This window comes from Diospyros lotus, chromosome 4 (assembly GCF_014633365.1).
Source record: "Diospyros lotus cultivar Yz01 chromosome 4, ASM1463336v1, whole genome shotgun sequence".
In the NCBI taxonomy this organism is placed as follows: Eukaryota; Viridiplantae; Streptophyta; class Magnoliopsida; order Ericales; family Ebenaceae; genus Diospyros; species Diospyros lotus.
In genome coordinates this window covers 29,265,130-29,288,190 of record NC_068341.1, presented here as the reverse complement: position 1 = coordinate 29,288,190, position 23,061 = coordinate 29,265,130, and the positions used below count along the sequence as shown (strand labels likewise).

Genomic DNA, 23,061 nt, shown 5'->3' with positions numbered 1-23,061 from the left:
GTGTCACCCCTCCTAAGATGACCACGAATCCCAATACGATTCTTTAAATAGGACACTCAATCTATATTCAATCCGTCTCATTTAGATTCTTGAGGCTTCCGACCTCGATCAATCACAGCTAGTGGCACACCTCGCACCCTAAACCATTGGGACTTTAGACCCCCTACAAGGTACAGACCCTACTGGGTTGTCCCAGTTCTTCAGCATTTGATCGTCTCCCAGACAGTCCGCTATGATGCTTTGGTCGACGAGCCTCCCATACCTTACCGTAAGCCATCCATCAGCCCTCTGCATGCGGGTCCATAGATCCAGATCTGTCACTGTGAACACCGAACTAGTAGTGTCGTCACTCTGCTAGGGTTCCTTATCCCGTCTCTACGAGTCACATTGGTTGCACCATTGTCAGCTCATTGATTCACGCATCTCACGTACCATCACTTGGCCATCTTCAGCCTCTCGTTTGTCCCAATCCGTGGGATCCCATATCTTATTTCCGAGATACTAAATGATCCTCAAAAATCCTTATCATCCGATCCTAACTCATAAGCTAGGCCATGCCACATCAAACTAATTATCCATGATTCGATCATCCTTGATAACCATCAGTTATCCTATCTTTCATTGTAAGGATTTCGACTAATGACCTCAAATCAATAGTCTCTACATCTCTCGGATCCATAATCATGGTTACTGAGTCAACCTTACACCCGAATCATATCATCAGATCCTAACTTTAATAGCTAGACCATTCCGCTTGTACTAGCTTCCATTAGGCTTCTACTATTCACCGAGAATAGTAATCGTATACTAGAATAGTATATGTTCGTGAATAGTACACCAAGTAAGTTCCAAGGAAAGAGTGGTGGGTCACAAAGGGACACACTTAATACTAAGTCTTTCCTTAGCCAGAACTTTCCTAGACATGTACTTTCATTACACCACACTTAAATCTAGTAACCTTTAATCCTTCAACCGACAATCCCCAAATAGGGATTTCATCTTACGAACCATTAGTCTCTTTCCCCCTATGCCTCCACTTATGGTTTCTACTAATTAGTTCTAATCGTATCAAATCTCCTTAATCTAAGTTTTTCTAAACCTCGGGTTCATAGATCCCTAATGATCTCTCCTAAGTTTCCAAATAGAACTTTGGCTCTGATACCAACTGTAACACCCCGCCTTCTAGGGCATTAAAATATATGCTAGGATTTTTTTTTTATATATACATCAAACGTAAATCAACAATATGTCCTCAACATAACCTTTAAAAATTAACACTCCCAAACGTAGAGTAGGAATGATACACTTTAAACATAAGCGGAAGCAAGATCAGAACCTGTAAGGAATCTCGAAAACATAACATGGGTTTATAAACATTATTTACCCAAATATCATTACAAGCATTATTTAAAACCTAAACAATACAGCCGAATGAAATAGATGGTCCTAGTCCAACACGGGACCCACAAAATTTCTGTCGCGATCATGCCTTGATCACCTCTTTGCCCTTTCGACCGCTTGCCTCACTTGGAATGTGGAATATTCCAGGGACATAGTCCAATATTAGAAGATGAAATCTTCTAAATGAGGGTTAAATAATCATGAATGAATGAATGAATGATGTATAGACAATATAAACAGATACCATAGTGTAACTTTCCTAGCCAACTAGCCCAGCACAGAACCCTAGGTAGAATCCCGAACCTCTGCAGGATAAGCCTAATGTTGTTCCATCAATTGCCCTTGGGGAATAACGGCTACACTCTCAGGGTGACATCCTATCCCATGCACGAGTTTCAATATGTCAATAATATCGTGCCATGCATACATCACGATTTCCCATGCAAGAGTATATGAAAAAATATGACAAAAATGATCATAACATATGTAAATATCATGCATAGAAAGGTAATCATATCGTATATGGGTTATAGGGACAAAATCGCTCACCTTACACAGATCGGGATACCTCAAAAAGCATGCAACTGTCTCGATTTTCATGCCAACTTCGAAATTCCCACAATTGTTTCACCTCAAAACCCAAAGCACCCTAGGCAAGATATTTATTTAAATAATCAATAAACATTATTTTTCCTCATTTTTCTTACCTTTTTTCTCTATTTTTCTCCAATTATTTTCTCTAATAATGCAAAATAAATACCTACATCACCTTTTTTCCAAATTTTTTTTCACAAAAAATCCTAAAATATTTTTCTAATAATATTAAAAAAAATTGTAGAAAAATCTAAGGCCCCACGCACTCGCATGCGCCAGCGCGTGATAGGGCAAGTGAGATTGGCGTGTGAGCTTCATGCGCCGGTCATCTTCTCCAGTGACGGTACACTAGAAAACTGGGAGTTTTACATCACGACGAAGCCCAGGCTTAATTGATCCTAATGGTACCTGCGATGGATCAAAAGGAGGTTGAACATGCACTCGAATAAGCGAAAAAGAAGTAGAGAAAACTTAAAACAAATATAATTGAAATTCAAACCAGATTTCGTAGAAGCTTTCGGGATTCAAACCATGGAATAAGTTTAGATTTGCAACTGATTACAAGTGTTTAGCCCTCCATGGAGAAGAAAACAAAAATAGAGAAAAATGGCTACTGTTCATGAGACAAAAAAATATATATATATCTCTTCTAATGGCCTCTTAAGGTGCTTAAATAGAGCTTAAGGAGGAAACCCTAGGTTACCGCAACTTCACAGCCGATTTTGAATAGGATAACGTGAGTTATGGGCTTCTGCCCCTTCATAAAAATTGTAGATCAGGAAGAGTAAATGAATTTGGGCTTTTTAATCACTTGATTTGGATATCGGACGCCCAAGTTATGGCCTTTTAAAGAATCAGTGTCCAGAGTAGCTTTCCTAATTTAACCCAGCTATCTGGTCCCGACTTTGAAGCGATGTTTGGAGGCCCAAACGAACTCGAATTTGGACAAACCATACCATTAAAGAAAGCCTAAGAAGTCCTCTACAATATCTCTGAAGACATCATTCACGTTCTGCGATTATAACTTGACCAAAAATTTGAAAGAATCACAGAAGGTCAAATCTGTCAGCACACTTTTGCTTCTTTGTCTCCAATCTCCTTGTTTCCCTTCTTACCATCAAAATTCCTTATGACCCAGGAAGCCCTAATCTGTCCAAAATAAAATAAAATAGTATGAAGCCCAATTCCTATAAAATAAAATAAAACAAAATCAAGATGAATAAAATGTCACAACTAACGTGCAAAAAGACTAAATATGAGGGCTAAATAATATGAAAATATGCGCTCTATCAGAGGTCCGAAAGAGGCTCAGCAGAGAGCTTGAAGTCTCGGCCAGGTGGACAGCCTAGGTTTCTGGCGTAGGCTCGGATCTCCTTCATTTTTTCTTCGTTACTCCTCAAATTCTCCAGAAATGACCTTCAACACATGGGCAACAAAAGCCCTCTATCCTTAGCTCTCAATTTGTTCAAAAAAGCCTTTGATTTAAGGCTCCAATGTTTAAAAACTCCCGGCCACTCAAGCTCTATTTATAAGCAAAGTTGAAACCCAAAATGCCTTTTGTTGCCTTACCCATTGCTTTTGACGTTTCCCCCTCCCCTAGATCGACCTAAAATAGCCCTCAACCGACCGAAAAAGAAAGTTGCAGGGCTCAACATCGTGGCCAACTTCTTGGTTGGAGTTCTCAAAAATCTGGCCACCCTGGTAGCCCTTGTCGGCTCATCATCACGCCCAAGCCTTCCCTAACCACTCCGCTTGCGAACCCAATGCTTGAAACGGCCATTCGGCGATCATCCATGCCATGGTCGGATTCCATGGCCAAAGTTTCAGCTTTTTTCACTTTGGCCCAACTATTTTGTCTTTTCTATTTTAGCCCTATTTCGCAAAGCCCCCTCAACTTTTGGTAATTTCCATTGAGTCCCTCAAGTTCTAATCTTTCCATTTCTCCCCTAAAACTTTTGGAAAAATGTCATTTTGACCCCTCGGGTAACTTTGGAAAATTACACTTAAGCCCGTTTCTTCCCGAAACTTCTGAAGGGTTATTCTACTCGATAAATCGAAGATTCTTGAGGCTTTCATTATCTTTTCGGGAGTCTCCTACGAGAATTCAGTTTTTCAACCCGATCCATAGCTGTACCGAAAACGGTTTCTGATTCCATTTCTTTCAGTCTTAAAAATCATGCCTCGATATGCTCATTAAAGGAATTCCTCTTTCCTCAGACATTTAAACTTCATGGTACTCCCTTTGGCTGATTTGGTAGATTTTTTGGGCTTTTTAGATACCAATTTTCCCCGAGTTTCCATTTTTCCTTTAAAATAATAAGCCAAAGTTCTTGGGTATTACATGGTCCACCTTAGAGAGTTTGGGTTTGGCCCACTTCCTAGCCTGACATTCCTACCGAGAGTCTGAGTTTGTCGGGAGGCCTTGGCACCAAATCAACCAAGGAGCTGGGTTTAGTCAAAATGTGTAGCACTGACCTTAACGAGGGATCTGGATGAACCTGCGAGCATAGGCATCGGATCATCCAATGATCTTAGGTGAATCTGAGGTTTTGGCGCCAAATCACGATTGGGCGACTTAACCCTGGTAGGTGAAATAATGTTAGAACTGTCATATGGCCGCCCCACCTCTTTCCACCCCTTCCTAGGGCTGGTCTACCTCAGGGAATCTGGGTTTGGTCAGTGGTCTAGCGTGGGATTCCTGACAGACATCTAAGTTTGCCATTAGGCCTAGGCGCTAGATCAACCAATGAGTCGGGTCTAGCCAAAAGGTATAGCACTGGACTCAAACGAGAGATTCAAGTGAGTCTACGAGCATAGGCATTGGATCTTATGGTGACCCCGGCCGGCTTAGGGTCATCGGCACTAGATTGCCACTAAGTGACTTGACCTTTCGGAGCTAGTTGTGCTTAAACCATCGTACTTGCATAACATTTTACGACTCATACAAATATTCGGGACTCGTATAGGTTTTATTTGGGTTAACTTATAGTTTTTCCTACTCCACAGGAATACAATGGGTGCATTCTTTTATTCATCGGGAGATATTATTACATGGGAAAATTAAAATGAATCCTAGCCCTTGTCCATATAGGGTGACGTGTCTGGTGACAAGCTCAGCCTTACGTCTCGTGCTTCGTCCTTTCCATTGGAATCTATGATTGGTAAAGCTAGAAAATACCTCTTAAGGTGCATGGTGTTACAAGTTTTTCCCATTATCTCTTCTTGTAGTGTCTGTAGTATGCACGTGTTGGACCCCAACATTTTCTGAATTCTATAGGGCCCTTCCCAATTAGGCCTGAGTGTCCCTTCTTCTCTGAGAGCGTTGGTGATGGTCGTCTTTCTAACTACCAAGTCTTCTTCTTCGAGTTTACGAGGGAGAATCCTTTCATTATAATAGTTGGATTCTATAGGGCCCTACCCAACTGTACTGTTGCTTTTTCTCTTAACTCATCTAGCAGGTCCAGATTCTCCCTTAGACAATCTGAATTATTCTCCTCCCTGAAGGCTATGACTTGAGATGAGCTAAGATCCATTTCCATGGGGATAAGAGCATCTGTCCCATACACCAAGTTGAAAGGTGTTACCCTCGTCGATTCCCGACTAGTAGTGCGATATGCCCACAAGATGCTGGGGAGTTCATCAGCCCATCTGCCTTTTGCCTTCTCCAATCGGGTTTTTAGCCCATGTAGTATGGTTTTTTTGCTTGCTTCGACTTGTCCGTTTGCTTGTGGGTACTCCACATATAATACCCCATGTTTTCATGAGGCTGTCATGTAATTTAAATGAGTTCGAAATACCGAAAAATCAACTTGATAGTAAAATAAATCATCGCATCAAGTGTAGGGAGTACCCTGGAGCTTAGATATCTAAGGAAAAGGTTACGTGGTCGACGAGCATCCAAAGACAAGAATTATGACATAGAAGGAAACTAGATCAGAGACAATTTTCAGTACATATATGATTCATGCTGAGAAATCGAATGATGGTAAGGAACTTTCGAGAAATCAACAAAGCCTTGAGTAGGTTTATATTTAGTATAAGGAACAACCCTTAAGTGGTTTCAAGAATAAACAAAAGGATTTGCAATCAAAACGCGATTTTACTTATGTTCGGGCCTAAGTATAATTTCTTAATCTTGCCCGATAGAGGTCAAAAAGATTATTTTTATAAATCTTTGGGTGCGAAATGAAGGGTTTAGAATTTCTAGGTCTTAATGAAATAGTTGGAAAGCTGATGGGCTTCAAATAGGGGCCAAAATTAAAATTTGGAAAATAGTAGGGGGTTAAAGTGAAAATGATATATTACTCTTAAATAATAAAATAGTTTTGATAATGACTATATGAAAATCAATCTCTATGAGTGAGTAAATCTATATGGATAAGTATGATCTTGAATCAATCTATATGAATGAGAAAATCAATCCTTAAATCTCTTTGAAGCAAAGTTATGAAAAATCTATATAGGAGAAATGTTGAGTGTGGTTGAGTGTGTTTTTAAATTCAAAATAAATATGTTTTTGATAATCTTAACTTGCTTTCAAAAGAGTCAAAATGAGGATATGTTAAGTATTCAATTTTTCAAAATGGATAGTCGACTATGTGTTTTAGTGTTGTCGACTATGCCTGTCAATAGTCGACTATGTGCTTGAGGATAGTCGACTATGCTTGCATGTTCTGTCGCCTATGTATGGCTTATGTTGACTATATTCTAATCTGTCAACTATGATGAATGATCTGTTGATTATGAATTTTGTTCTGTCGACTATGTATGTATATGATGTTATAATATTTCTTTGTATTTTTGGATCTGTCGACTATGAGAATGTGTTTGTCGACTATCAGTAGTTTTTGTTGAACAATAGTCGACTATGCTTTCTCATATGGCATCAAGGCCACTCGTCATCAAGGCCACTCGGTCACTAAAGCCACTCGTCATCAAGGCCACTCGTCACCAAGGCCACTCGGTCATCAAGGCCACTCGGTTAACAAGGCCACTCGGTCACCAAGGCCACTCGTCACCAAGGCCACTCAGTCACCAAGGCCACTCGTCACTAAGGCCACTCGGTCACCAAGGCCACTGGGTCATTTTAGGCCACTCGATCATTTTAGGCCACCAGATCATTTTGGGCCACCAAATCATCAGCCCACCAGATCATCAGTTCTATCAGATTATCAAATCTGGACCGTTATCAGATCCAACAATTGCTTGTCAAGATTCTCATCAGCAAAGACACGACTCCCAAAACTCTTGCGTCTATTCGCAATTAAAAATAAATTGTTGTATTTTGGCAACAACAGAAAGTAATATTTTTGATAATACATATGCAATGAAAATATTTTACAAATTAATCTAAAATATTTTTAATAGAAAATAATATTTTTGGTAATACACATATTATGAAAAATATTTTATAAATTAATCAAAAATTATAAAAATATTTTTAATAGAATATAATATTTTTAGTAATAAATATGCTATGAAAAAAATATTTTATAAATTAATCAAAAAATAATTTGGTACTAAAATTAATATTTTCAAAGAAAATACTCTTTTTATTAATTACCAAAAATACTATAATTTGTATATTATTTTTTCTTATTAATCATCAAAACTTAATTAATTTGAGCAAGTTGGCTCAACATTCTCCCACTTTCTGATGATAACAAAAATATGATTTATGAGATTATTAATTTGATAAAATATTTTTAAACTCTCCCTTAATTTTATTATATAAGTTACTCTTTTTAAAAATACTAATATTTTTAAACTCTCCCTTAATTTGATAAAATATTTTTAATATTAATTCGTGAGTTAGAAATGTTCCTATTAATTCTTTTATTTTTAATTATTTTAAATTTTTAACTTGAGAAATAGCTGTTACTAAAGGTTGTCAATTTACTGTTAGAGATCTAAAATTTTTTTTAATTTCATTTTTTTCTGAAATTATTTTTTTATCATTTTAAGATTGTTTATAATCTTTTGAAATCAACCATCCATATCACTAATATTTTCATTTTGAAATAGTTTAAATTCTTTATATTAGGACATTAAGAGATTAATCTTAGTATCTTTTACTTGATCGGTACCTTCATATACTACTTTTAATTTTTTTCAAATTTCATGTGATGTAGAACAAGCAAATAATTTTTCATATTCACTAGGAATGATTGAACAAAAAATTATGTATTTTGCTTTATGATCCATTTGGTATTTTTTAATATCTTCTTCAATCCATTTATCTTCTTTAGTTGAAGTTGTGATAAAACCATCTCTAACTATTTTTCACAAATAATAATCTATTGAAAATAAATATAATTTCGTCCTCATCTTTCAATAGGCAAAATTTATGCCATCAAATAATGGTGGTCTAGACGGTGAGGATCCTTTAACTATAGCTTGGTTGGTGAATGAGGCCATCTAGATCTTTTCTAAGTTAAAGTATAAACTAAAGGTTTAACTATTTTAGAAGCCTGCTCTGACAATAATTGTTGATCCCTTAGGGTATGGCTACTCAAGAGGATGGTGAATTGAGTAATTAAAATTTTTCTCTCATTTAATAGATATTATTGATTAATTATTTTATTTAAAAATATATATTTGATAATCAAAATAAATTATGTTTGAGATTAATAATTAATACAAATCACAAGATATAACAAAAATAAATAAAATGAAGTACAAGACAATTTATAATGGTTCGGTATTTTTATACACACCTAATCCACTCTCCCAAGATCTAACCACCTTTGGAATTCCATTAAATCAATTTCACCAAGGTTTTCACACTAACTTATTTTGGAAACTAGATACACATTTAGATTATAATAGATTCTAGGAAACCACTACACCAAGGTTTTCTCCCTAGCTTACATTAGAAACTAGATTCACATAGATTTTAATGGTTCTAGGAAACCTATACAAACTTTAATGATAATTTAAATGTTTACAAATAATTTATTCATACTTGGACACAAATAAGCAATTAAGTACAAAATATATAAGACAATAATATTTAAATAAAATAAATAAATTAGTGACCTCGGAAAAATTCGAAGTAGACTTGAAAATATTTTTCTCCTCTTGCCTTGTGGCTCTTCGGTTGATGTGCAATAATATTTTGTGAGCCTCAGAATGCTTGGATGATAGTTTGAGAGTGTTTGGGATCTTTCGGCTGCTTTGGATTTGTAATGGAAGCACTTAATTACTCAAAAACGAGATTGGGGGTAGGGGGTATTCATAGGCATTTTTGAAACTTTTCCAACGGTAAAAAATATGACCGTTATAGGCTATAAAGTTTAGAACTATAACTTAAAATTAATATATGCACACATATGACTAAAGAAATTTGTAGATAAGTTGGCAAGGGAAGGTTTGGACTTACTAGAGGTTTTGGGTTCGAATCAAGGCATACATATGTTATAAAAATATTTTATAAATTAATCTAAAATATATTTAAAAAATATTTTAGATAATGCATATGCTATAAAAAATATTTAATAAATTAATATTTAAAATATATTTAAAAAAATTAATAAAAAATAATATTTTTGATAATATATGCTATGAAAAAATTTAATAAATTAATCTTAACAAATATTTAAAAAATTAATCTAAAAATATTTTTTAATAGAAAATAATAATATTCTTGGTAATACATATGCTATAAAAAAATATTTTATAAATTAATTAAAAATAATTTGGTACTAAAACTAATATTTTTAAGGAAAATACTCTTTTTATTAAGTACCAAAAATACTATAATTTGTATATTGAAAATTTTCTTTTATTAATTATCAAAACTTAATTAATATGAGTAAGTTGGCTCAACAAATCTTTGGGCCATATCGAACCTCTAGAGGCCAGCTAAAGCCTTTAATGCTCGAGAGGTGACTTGATTTGACAAAGAATGGCTCTTTTTTGGCAGAAAAATGGGTATAAATAAAGGTTATGACCAAGGGTTTTGTTCATCAATTTCAAGCTTTAAATCGAGGCTTTAGAGGGTGATTCGAGAGAAATTGAAAGAGGGCTTTTGTTCCTTGCGTCAAGAGGGTGGGTTCAGGAAAGTTTGGGACGTCTTGGAGTAAAATCAAGTGGGATATAGGGCTTGGCCGAAATTGCGACAGTTAGGGGAGCCAAGGCTTTGGCCAGCCATTTGAAGCTTTTTCGGTGGTGTTTTCAGGCCAAAGAGGGTGCCAATAGGATCGGATTGAAGAGATCTTCAAGGTGGTGAGGTCAAGAAAACATTTTGATCACCGACGGCGAGGGGCACGCTAGAGAAGACAACTGACGCGTGTAGTGCACGCGCAGAACACGTGGCTAGCTCATGACAGCTCGTGGAGTGAGGTATTTTTCTGATTTTTTTTTTAATATTTTAGAAAAATATTTTATGAATTATGGTGGAGAAAAATTTGAGAAAAAACCTTGAGGATGTATTTATTTTGGAATTTTTAAAGATAAAATAGGGAGAAAATGAGGAGAAGTTATGAGAAAATTATGAAAAAATTAATGCTGGTATTCTTTTGAATGAATATGATATCTAGCGATCGTTGAGGCTCGAAGTTGAGTCATAGTATGATTATTGAGGCTTAATTAGTACAAAAATTAAGATTGAACACGAGAATCGAGGTATTCTGAATATGTTCAAGGTGAGTGATTTTACTATCAAAACTTGGTTTGTTTTATACAAATGGTTTTGACTTATGAGGGTTTCTACTTCAAACTTGTTGTTTATGAGTGTTTTGTTTAAAAAACTTGGTTTATTGTGTGTGTAATACCCCATATTTTAGTAAAGTTGCCACGTATTTTAAGTGAATTTAAAATATCGAAAAATATGCTTGCAATGGCAACAAGTGACTGAATCAGTTGCAGTGAGTGCCCTAGAACTTAGATACCTAAGGACAAAGGTATATCTTTGAGGAGCGTCTCAAGGCGAGATTTATAACATTGAAAGAAATCAACTCAGAGACGATTTTCGGTTCAGCTAAATTGTAGCCTAAAATACCGAATGATGGTAAAGGGCTTCCGAGAAATCGACGGAATCCTGAAGAGGCTCTAATTTTATAAATAAAACAACCCTGATTGGTTCAAAATTAAATTCATTCTAGTTTTTGATTTGAAAACCCATTCAATTATAGCTTTGAGTCTTTAGAGTCCAAAGCTTATCTTGAGACAAGTGGCACCATGTGATTGGTTCAAAGAATCTATAAATAAAAATCATGAGTTGTTCTCGAATCATTCAAGGGAGTTTGAGGATTGAGACATTCTAAGTTGAGGAGCTTTCTCTTAAGAGAGGGGGGAAATTCTGCAAGAAGACAAAAAGAAATTGGAGGAGAAGCGGGGGAGAACAAGCATCGTCGGAGTTTCGAGTCTCTGCCAAAGCTCATCCCAAACAGTCAGAGAAAAATGAGATAAGTCCCATTTTTTGATAATCCTGTAGAGGGGGAAGATAGGGTCGCCTAGGTTCAAACAGGGGTCAAATCGGAGTTAAAATGAGAAAGTTATGGCCGAAAAAATAAAAAGAGGCGAAGTTGTCTGAAATTGGGGGGTCACGCACGAGATACATGCGCCGAGAAGTGGCTGCGCGTGAAGGCGCATGGGCCACCTTCCCAGGGCACGTGAGGGCGCGTGAGGGACCCATTTTTCTTCAAATGTTTCAGTCTTGTCCCTAATTTAATGCCCTTCAATCCTGTATAAAAATATTGGAGGTTAGATTTATCGAAACGTGTATTTTCTGTAGAAACCTAGGCCGTTTGCTATGAAATTGAAACTTCCAAGAGATAAACCTTAAAGGTGAGACTCTTATACTCCAAATCCTATTTTTTGTTCTCTTATGTGAGACTCTTATACTCCAAATCCTATTTTTGTTCTCTTATGTGAGACTCCTATTGCATGAAATGTGTTTTGTGAAGTTCTTGTACGTAAACTCTTATTATTCTCTTACGTGAAATCATGTTGCATATATGAAATGAATTTTTCTGAAAAATATATGCTGTTGGCTTTTTAATTGTTGCATTTATAAAATTCGTGTGGCCATACTGTTACACCTATTTGTTGTTGGCTGAGGGAAAAAGTCAAATATTCCCCCAGAGGCGCTATGCGTGCGCGATCGAGAAAGCTCTCGTGGAGAAGACCATAAGTCTAAGAGATAACGGACGTGGTGTTTGCATGAGTTTTATGAGGTCGGGCCAAGGTGACATGGTTAGGGACCTCCCGAGAGACGCTATGCGTGGGCCATTGAGAAAGCTCTCTTTAGAGGAAGCTAATATGTTCATGAGGCACTTCAGAGTAATCCTCGTTATTTTCCTCATACGTTTTATACTTATTCATGCACTGATATAAACTATTTTGGAGTTTCTCACTAGAAGATTCATCTTTTAATTAGATTATGTCCTTAGAATATTCAAACGTTCTAGGTTCGACAAGTGACTCTAAGGGAAAGGAGATAGCTAAAAAATAAGCTTAATTTGTTGTCTATAGCATGTTTAGCATATCTTTGTCTATGTGCGAACCTATATATGTTTTGGATATGTTTTAGGCGTTCAATTATCACTTGCGAGATATGATGTCCATGTAATGCATTTTGTAGAAGTCATGAATGATTTCATTTATGATAAATAAAGCATTATGTTTGTGAACCATATTAGGTTCGATCTAGCTTCCGCATTTGAAATTTTAACACCTGCCTTAGCTATTCGATTATTGGGTTTGTTAAGCTAAGAAGGTGAAAATTAGGGTTTTTGGGAATTTGTATAATGTATGACAAAGATTGTGATATGAAAAAAATTTTATATTCCCAAAATCCTAAATTATAACATGCCTAAAAAATTTAGGGTGTTATAGTGTGTAATGACCTGCTCCCACTTATGGGCGCCACCAGTGAATAATTAACTAGATTATTCACACATCAATCCAATAACTAAAGAGATGGACTGTGTTTCAACAAGAAACACCCTAGGTCCGGGATTAGGCTTTGTCCTTCTCTCAGCTCCACTCGAGGAATTGGTCCCAAACAATTAAATAAATTACAGTTGAGTGGGACTCGAAACTTAAGTCAGCTTCACATTTCTTCAGCTCATCTCACAACAAGCCAAAGGTGACCCAGACACAAAATAACATATTACAAATCTGTTGAGTACTGGAGATTTATGAGAAATTCATTTTCAATCCTTATTCAATCTCAATCTTGGCTCAACTAAACAAAGCCACATACAACAAGAAATCTGCATAATCACCAATACATTATACTGATTACAACCAACTAGATATCATCTAGTGTCCAACAACATATACATTCAACAAAAACGAATATATATACAGGAATATATACAACAAACAAAACTCGAGCAACAACGTTAATCGTCACTTCATCGTCTTGACATCATCACGGCTTGTATCTGGATTTGCAATATCTACAACACGAGATAAAACCTCATGAGTCACAACTACTCAGTAAAGGTGCAAATAAATGTAAACAAGATAATATATGAGATGCAATGACAAGTAAATATGTATGATTGACAAGGTATCACTGCCATTTGAATCCACTTGTTCAAGGCAATAACCTCCCATTTTACCCTTAGCATGCATCTAGTCTCTCCCATGGCCATAGGACTCCACTAGACCACCTATAGAACATGTACAACAAGCAACTACACGCAACATATATTCATCGATTTTACTAAACATTTGCAAGGCCCCCCACCCTTGGGGCCGTCCCTTACATGGTTCGAAACTTTCTCTGCCATGAGCAAGAACGCCAACCTGAACTTTGAACTCTTATAGGACCACCACTTCTCCGATAAAACCTAGATGCAAACACATAGAAACCCAACTATCAGGAATTACACTAAGGCCTATGTTGTTGCCATACATTGCAAAAACATCCATTGATAATTTCCAAACAACTCAAGCCAAGGGTTTAACCCAAACCAACGCTTATTCTACACTATCTCACATAATGTAAATAACTTGAAATAATTAATTAATTATACCTTAACTAATCTAGAGGAGAAATTCGGCCAAACGCCCACACCGGCGTTGCCTCCTTGGTTGCCACCTTGTGCCCAGATTCCATTAACGAGCCTCTGGCACGCTCCTCGATCTCCAAATTAATTTTTAAAATTTTCTCAAAATTTTATAGCATTTTCCTCCATTTTTCCAGATTTTTTTTCATTTCTTTTTATTTCTTTTCCCCACCCTTTATTCTTCTTCTTCTTTTCCCCACCCTTTATTTCTTGGAAAGATCAATTTCGTCTTTGTGCCCGCACAAGACCTTTTCTCAGCTCAAAAACACTTTAGGGTTGTTTCACTCAAAAATCGGACAACCTCTGGTCCCCTTGACTTCTCGGATGTCCTTTAGGACTATTCGGTACTGTCAACAATTCGAGCTTATATATAAATTATTTGGAAAACTATTTCCGGTCTGATTGCTTTCAGTGTCATTAGCCCAACCTCAAGATACTGGCCAATCTCATGCCCTCTTCTCTAGACATCCAAGTCCCCGGGCATTCCCTACTATCAATTCGATAATTTTATTAATTAATTTCTCGAAACCAATTTTTGGGCTCTTAAGGCCACTCAAGGTCCTTCAACATCACTAGAAATCCTATCTTTTCCAACACTATGTAATACCGGGTATTATATCCAACCCCTCTTAAATGAATTTCGTCTTCAAAATTCTCTTCACATTACTCTTCTACTCAAGACAATCACATTCTCGAGCTATTTCTCGAATTTCTCAAATTCCCACTCGAGAATTTCCTATCTTAGCCATTGCTTACCTTTCTCTCGAGCTATCCCTACCTCGATGTTTCGCTTTGGCTACTTATAATACCCCAAGAGCCTAAAGAAACGTAGTATATATCAAGAATAAGTAATGAAGGAAATAACACCAACTGGATACGTTTTGGGCTAAATGTAAGCAAAAAACTTACAGGTTAAACGTGCTTGAATTGGGGAAGCTTAAGGATGGGTGATCCCTAGGAAGTTCACGTAGGCTCATTAGTGTAATTTGTTCCAGTCCTTTCTATCGCTCGATGCGGATGTTACAGGTGGTATCAGAGCAACCCGGGCCATGTGTTGGGACTTTGTACTAGCCCAATGTTGGGGGTACTGGACCGGGAACACCGGACGAGGGAGAGTTGAGACCAGTTGTAAGGTCGCACAATGAGGACGTCATGTGCTTAAGGATGGGAGAATGTAATACTCCAAGAGCCCAGAAAATGGTAGTATATATCAAGGATAAGTAAAGAAGGAAACAACTCTAGCTGAATACCTTTTGAGTTTAATGTAGGCAAAGAACTCCTGACTTAAACATGCTTGAGGTAGGGAAGTTTAAGGATGAATGATCCCTGATAAGTTCGTGTAAACCCATCAGGGTAAATTGTTCTGCTCCTTCCTATCACTCGATGTGAGATGTTAGAAGTAGTCTCCTAGTCTAACAAGGATTTCAACTCTAAATAGGTTTTGGAATACTTAGGTCAGTTTGGAACCCATATAAACACATTACAAGAGCAGCTAGGGTTTTAAACGGGGCATAACACACTTTTTTTTTTTCCTTCTCTTTGCAATCAATCTTAGCTACTACTTGTTGTAGTGTTGCAATTGCCAAACACTGGAGAAGACGATGAGTTGCAGTTGTTGCTACATATGTGGGAAAAAGAGAAAAAGTCAAAGAAGAAAAGAATAGGGTAGAGGAACCCATACCTTAAGTATTCCAGTTGATGTCTCGGGAGCTCAACTTGAGGAGTAAGGGGCAGTGATGAAAGATCTCATACTTATTAAGCCAAGCCAGTATTATATTTCCCTCTATGAGAAGCTAATATTAACATGATACATGCATTTTCTATCAGTAAGTGCCACACGTCTCGCACCTCTTTATTCTAATAGAAAAACCATTCACATCCTAATATTCTACCTGGTCTAGGGATCTTGGATTGATCACCACTGAAGATCTCACCCCTTAATCATGAAAAATGACCTTATCGATAATCTCACTTGTCCATTGTGGATCAGACTATATAAACAGTATAATTCCTTAATGGTAAACACGAACACACTCTTGAGCTTATTTATTATTCTAGTGTTCACCCTCTTACTAAGTACTAATGTGATCGTCGGAGTACACTCTTTAAGAGACAAAACCTCCACTTTTTACAAGAGTCTTAACACTTGATGTACCAGATGTCTATCCCTAGCAACATCGTAATTAAAACCATTTTTATAATTGATATGCCCTGCAAACTTGGAGAATCACAAGACCTAAAAGAGTTGTGAGACATGGACATGAAGCCCAAAGGCCTAACAGGTTGTAGGAGATCAAGAAAACAAGCCGAAGGAGCAAGAGGTCGAGCCGAGACCAAGTGGGGAGGACCCACTCGGTTATGCCGAGTGGGTACGACACTGCTTTGATTTTTCAGGCATAACTCTCTCATACGAGCTCCGATTGAGCTGATTCAAAGTCCTATGGAAAGATAAGAAAATTATCTACAGCTTTCATGTTTTGATTTTTGAGAGATTCATACTTTATAAAGGCTGAAATTAGGCTCTAAGTTGATGCACTTACACTATTAAGGCTCAGAGTAAAGTATTGAAGGAAGATGGATCCAGACCAAGAGAAAAGGGAAAAAGAAGGCATGAACGAGTGACCCCCCACTCAGTCATGACCGAGTGGCCCCTCACTCGGTCATGGGGAGACCAATTTCCTTTCACTTTTCATGACCCACTCGGTTATGCCGAGTGGGTATGACATTGCTTTGGTTTTTCGGTCATAACTTTCTCATACGAGCTCCGATTGAGCTAATTTAAAGTCTTATGGAAAGCTAAGAGAATTATCTACAACTTTCGTGTTTTGAGCTTTGAGAGATTCGAGCTGAATCATGGTGTAAATCGGGAATGAAGTTGAAGTACGGGAACCACTCAAAACCAAACCAAGGAAAATGGCAAAATAAGGCATGACCGAGTGGCCCCCTACTCGGTCATGATCAAGTGGGCTTAGGCCAATCTCTCATCTTTTCCCTCTCGGATGGGCCGCAAAATCATCGAAATGAGCTGCGAGATTCTCGCCCCGATTATCGCACGTCTCCTCTGTCTCCTCCACTATAAATAGGAGACCATGTCTTCATTACAAGGTACGCACTCTTGAGTTATTCAAGTACAATTTCTCATTTTCTCTCGAGATCTGACTTAAGCATCGGAGGGTTTACGCGGGGACCCCCACCCACGTCCTAACGGTGTTTTCGTTTTGTAGGCCACTCGGTCGCCTCATGTCACTTGGTTATCCAAGGTCACTCAGTCGCCTCAGGTCACTCGTTTACCTCAGGTCACTCGTTCATCCAAAGTCACTCGGTCGCCTCAGGTCACCCGGTTACCCAAGGCCACTCGGTTATCTTGGGCCACCTAATCATCAGCCTACCAGATCACCAAATCTACTAGATCCACCAAGTCATTAGCCCACCAGATCATCAGCCCTATCAGACCATCCGCTCTGTGAGATCACTAGATCTGATTGACCACCACATCCAGTTGCACGTCAAGATTCTCATCATTGAAGGCACGACTCCGAAGACTTTTACATCTGCCCACAACTAAAAATAGATTGTTGTATTTTGGCAATAACAATTGGCGCCGTCTGTGGGAAACGCAAGACAAAAAGTCAACTTAAGAATGGCAAACACCCGTGGACACCGACAAACTCTCTCTCTCAAGGCGTAGAAACTTGCTTACCACCACGGAGCTCTCAAAAACAGGAAGCGCCTCCCAATATTCTCGATTCTCACCCACAAGGAGCACCTCCGCCCCCTCATAATGCTCAATCCTAAGGAGGTGATCGCTTCGTTTCCCCGAGCCGGCAGTTGGGGAACCAATCAGTCCCACCTCCACTTAACATCGGCTTAGGGTCATTTCCTACTGATCAAGCTGGGACTTCACGACAGCCACCGCATATGGTCCCGTGGGAAGAGTATGAAGCATTGAGATAGCAACACGTTGAGGGCATGCAGGCACTTCGAGACATGGCTGGTATACTCCAAGGTATGATGCCCAGAGGGACGTTGCCCGATACCTTGAAAAAGTTTATGCCACCACCTGAGCCTCAGCCCGAGGTGGGAACTGATTCCTATCAAGAGGCCACTCCCGATTCTCATTCTCGATCCACTCCTCGTCAGGAGGATAGATCACCACCACCAAGGAAGAATTCTCGCACCACTCCCCGAAGAAATAAGAGCCCATGAAAGGAAAACAGGGCTAGAAGCGCCCAAAGACGGAGATACCATGAAACTGGGGCTGGTACGCCAAGAAGACATGATAACCAAACAACAACAAGTATACGAGATGACATGAAAAATGTAGTTAAAGAAGTACTTGAACGAAAGAAATTGATCCTAGCCACAGAAGAGAAACAATGCAGAAAATGTCCGTTTACTATAGATATATTGGAAAAGCCACTACCTAGAAAATTCAAAATGCCTCAAATCACCCTCTATTCCAGTAAGGATGATCCCTATAATTACATTCAAAACTATGAGTCGTTGATGATATTGCACGGATGGGACGATGACATAATGTGCCGAGCCTTCTCCTTAACTCTATCAGGGCATGCATGAACATGGTTCAACAGTTTACCTGAGGCCTCTATCTCTTCATTCGGTCAGCTCAGAATGGAATTTGTTAAGGCATTTATGATTAATAGTCGAAGAAAAAAAGACGTCACATACTTGCTCAGTATTCGACAGGGGAACAAAGAAACTTTGTGTCAGTATATGGATAGATTTCGGAATGCCACCCTCGAAGTTCATGATTTACCAATTGCAATGGAAGTGTCTGCTATGTTACAAGGAACACGGTTAACTTCCCTACAATAATCATTATCTTTGGACCCACCAACATCCCTAGCAGATTTGTTTGCTAGAGCAAATAAATACGTGCACCATACGAAAGTTATGAGAGCTGTAGGTGGGAATGAGGACAGAGAGAGAAAAAGAAGGAACGTGATGTTGAAGAAGACTCCAGACGGGTTAGGGGATCAGATATACCTTGACCCCAGTTCCACCATTACACAAGACTTCTTCAACCTCAATCGACCATACTTGCAGCCATCGATGGGTTAGGTCTCATTAAACTCCTAAAAAAGGTTGACCATCCCATGGGGAATATTAGAGAAGAATATTGCTGGTATCACAGAACTCGTGGTCATTCCACTGACCAATGCTGGGAGTTGAGAGATCAGATTGAGATGTTAGTTCGTGAAAGATAGCTTCGAAGGTATGTACAGGTCAAAGACAAGGAGCCTCGAAGAGGAGAAGATAGACAGGGAGAATGGGAGAGATCAAATCAGAGACGTCAAAAGAGTGGAAGGGATTACGGAGAGAATCCACCTCTAGACAATGAACCAATTCATGAGCCCATACATGTCATCTCGGGCGATGAAACTATGGTAGGGGTCTCCTCCTATTCCACCAAGACAAGCCACGAAAGGACACGCCCTTAGAAGAAGGTAGTCAGCCACCATTAATTCCCTCAAAGAGAAAACTGGGAGCAAAATTCAGACATATTCAAGAGAGCCTATGTTAAAGATAAAAAAACTAAACTGTTCGAAATTTTGCTTGACACGTGTATTTCGGGATCGAAGGCAACATAAGACCCACATGAAACAGTGGATGTACTAACTTATTTAAAAAAAAAAAAAAAAACGAACTCAAGCTTGTTCAAAATGTCAGCGTTTTCATTACACATTGCTTGCTATGCTCTGCTTATAGGAAATAAAAACGAACTCAAGCTCGTTGCCTCGCTCACAGCCTGGCAACGAGAGAAAAACAAACTCAATCCCGTTGTCCCGCTTATAGCCCGGCAACGAGGTAAAAGTACATTCAAGCCCGTTGTCCCGCTCATAGCCCAGCAACGAGGTAAAAGTACATTTAAACCCATTGCCTCGCTCACGGCCCTACAATGAGGTAAAAGTACACTCAAACCCATTACCCAGCTCATAGCCCGACAACGAGGTAAAAGTATAATCAAGCCCGTTGTCCCGCTCATAGCCCGACAATGAGGTAAAGGTACATTCAAGTCGGTTGTCCTGTTTACAGCCCGACAATGAGGGAAAAACCCAACGCGACCCCGTTGTCCTGCTTATAGCCCGATAATAAGAGGAAAAAATGAACTCAAGCCCATTGTCCTGCCCACAGCCCAACAACGAGGGAAAAATGAACTCAAGCCCATTGTCTTACTCACCGCCCGACAACAAGTGAAAAGAAAGTACAAACCTATTGTCCTACACATAACACCATAACGAGGAGCAGAATCAAACTCATTGTTCGGTGCACAGTTCGATATCTATGGAAAGCAAACTTACTAATATATCTACCTCATACTTTTGCAAATGAATTGAAAATCACTAGAGCCTAGAAATTTAAAAGCACGGTGTGCAAACAAGCTCGAGAGGATATGTAAAAGATGAAGCAACTAAAAGAGAAATAATGTTCAAAAGTTTACAAGACAAGATACTCTTTCACCCGAAGCTTCCGGCTAAAAGAGTAGGGAGCAATTGATATGCCCAGTAAACTTGGAGAATCACAAGACCTAAAAGAGTCGCGAGACATGGACATGAAGCTCAAAGGCCCAACAAGTTGTAAGAGATCAAGGAAACAAGCCAAAGGATCAAGAGGTCAAGCCAAGACCAAGTGGGGAGGACCCACTCGGTTATGCCGAGTGAGTACGACACTGCTTTGATTTTTCAGGCATAACTCTCTCATACGAGCTCCGATTAAGCTGATTCAAAGTCCCATGGAAAGATAAGAAATTATCTACAACTTTCATGTTTTGAGTTTTGAGAGATTCATACTTTATCAGGCTGAAATTAAGCTTTAAGTTAATGCACTTGCACTATTAAGGCTCAGAGTCAAGTATTGAAAGAAGATGGATCCGAACCAAGACAAAAGAGAAAAAAAAGGCATGAACGAGTGAGCCCCCACTCCATCATGGGGAGACCAATTTCTCCTCACTTTCCATGACCCACTCGGTTATGCCGAGTGGGTATGACACTATTTTGATTTTTCGGCCATAATTTTCTCATACGAGCTTCGATTGAGCTGATTCAAAGTCTTACGGAAAGTTAAGAGAATTATCTACAACTTTCATGTTTTGAGCTTTGAGAGATTCAAGCTGAATCATGGTGTAAATAGGGAATGAAGTTGAGATACGGGAACCACTTAAAACCAAACCAAGAAAAATGGCAAAAGGTCACTCGATCATCCAAGGTAACTCGGTCGCCTCAAGTCACCCGGTTACCCAAAGCCACTCGGTTATCTTGGGCCACCTGATCATCAGCTCACCAGATCTACCAGGTTCACCAAGTCATCAGCCCACCAAATCATCAGCCCTATCAGACCATCCGCTCAATGAGATCACCAGATCTGATTGACTGCGAGATCCAGTTGCACGTCAAGATTCTCATCGTTAAAGGCACGACTCTCAAGACTTGTACATCTGCCCACAACTAAAAATAAATTATTATATTTTGACAATAACAATAATAGAATAAATGGTAAACCATCAACTGGCAAGATTCACTTTCATTGGTATCGTCAATCATTCATTGGCATTAATGCCAATTTTCGAACCAGGAAGAAGTTGCCGCAGTCTTAACAAAAATTACGTAAATGATCTTTCGTTTGCAATTCATAATATATACTGGAAAGCAAAGAACCAATATATATAATGTAATATAGAAACTATGATTGGGGGTGGGAACAACCATTAGAAGCCAGCCAGCCAGCCAGCCAGCCATTAAATGCAAAGCTTTACATACAACACCGGGTTGGAAGGAAGGAGGGAGAACCCCCAAATGCTGGGGGGGGGGGGGGGGGGGGGGGAAGGAAAAAATTTGGACGAACAGAAAGAATTATTCAACTCCTCCTCCGAGATAACAATGGCTCCAACTGAGGATCCACGACGTCATTTTTTAAGATCGGTGATTGGGAATCTCCAGACTCCAAGCCCCCCGCAGCTGAGAATTCCTCCGCTCTCTGCTTTAACAATCTCTGGAATAAACCGGGGGATCTATCTGCTGTCTTGGGCATCTCATCCTTTAAGCTCTGCACATGCTGAAGGCAGACCTGAACAGCATCGTGCACTCTCACGAAGTACCACTCTTTACCAATCAGATCAATGACCCCAGATCTTGCCAGGGTCAACAGAACTTCTCGATTTGGGTTCGCAATAGCTATCTGCACAATGCAATGCAGGCGGCGACAGCCAGAGGAATAAGCTAGCTGCCGGGAGCTTCTCATTTTAACTCCCACCAGGAGAATTCTGAGATTAAGCAAAAAGTACAGAACGAGAAGACAAAGTTAGGGGGGGGGGGGGGGTCTTTTGAGTGGTTAAAGAGGGACTTTTACCTGGATGTCCCTTGACCTGTATTCTTGTTGCAAGTCTTTTAAAGTTTGAACACCACTCGAGTCAATATATGTTACGGCTGAAAAAGGGACAAAACATAGAGCCATGACAATAAAAGCATATTTCAAAATGTTGGCGATCAAAAATGTTTATCAGCATATCATGTTTTAGTCATATTTGGTTAGCAATCTAAGCAAGCAAACATTTTCTAGAAACAGGTCAGGTCATCCGTGCCTCCACTGCATGATACTTAAATCAATGAACAAATAAATTAATAAACAAGAATCCAGCCCATGCAAGATCTATCTGCAAGTTTTAAACCATACAAATTACCAATGACTCCAGAAGTAAGTCCAAATTAGTCTTATATCAACTCGTTCATGTCAGGTTAAATTAGATCTCAACTACCCAAGGAAGGTTGTGTGACACATCTATTGAATATTTGAATTGTCATAAGGTTCAAATGGTAAGGGCAGTTGCGCAAACCATCAATTGAAGAATACTTACGTGCCATCTCTATAATTACGAAATATACTCGTTCAACTTCTGGTCCACGTTTTGCGGGTCCATCAACCTCAAATTCAAATTCCCGTAACCTGACAATGAAAAATAGATAAAATATATTTATTTCTTAATTTGGGAAATTATACAGCACAATCAGTTAAAGAAAGAAAACCA

General features: G+C 38.7%; 1 protein-coding gene across 6 annotated transcripts in view; it reads right to left on the bottom strand.

Annotated features, from left to right (window-relative positions):
• Positions 1-13,162: 13,162 nt before the first annotated feature.
• Positions 13,163-23,061, bottom strand: part of LOC127798705 (sulfate transporter 4.1, chloroplastic-like) — a 94,107-nt gene continuing 84,208 nt past the window's right edge. The window contains exons 15-17 of one of the 6 annotated variants that reach the window (XM_052332256.1): positions 22,891-22,979; positions 22,386-22,462; positions 13,163-13,403 (exon numbers count right to left, since the gene is read on the bottom strand). In XM_052332256.1, coding sequence (XP_052188216.1) covers positions 13,359-13,403; positions 22,386-22,462; positions 22,891-22,979 — 211 coding nt within the window. In that variant the 3' untranslated portion in view covers positions 13,163-13,358. Of the gene's footprint in view, positions 13,404-21,536; positions 22,300-22,385; positions 22,463-22,890; positions 22,980-23,061 lie in introns of those variants that run through there. The other 5 variants (XM_052332255.1, XM_052332253.1, XM_052332254.1 and 2 more) reach the window with 5 other exon arrangements.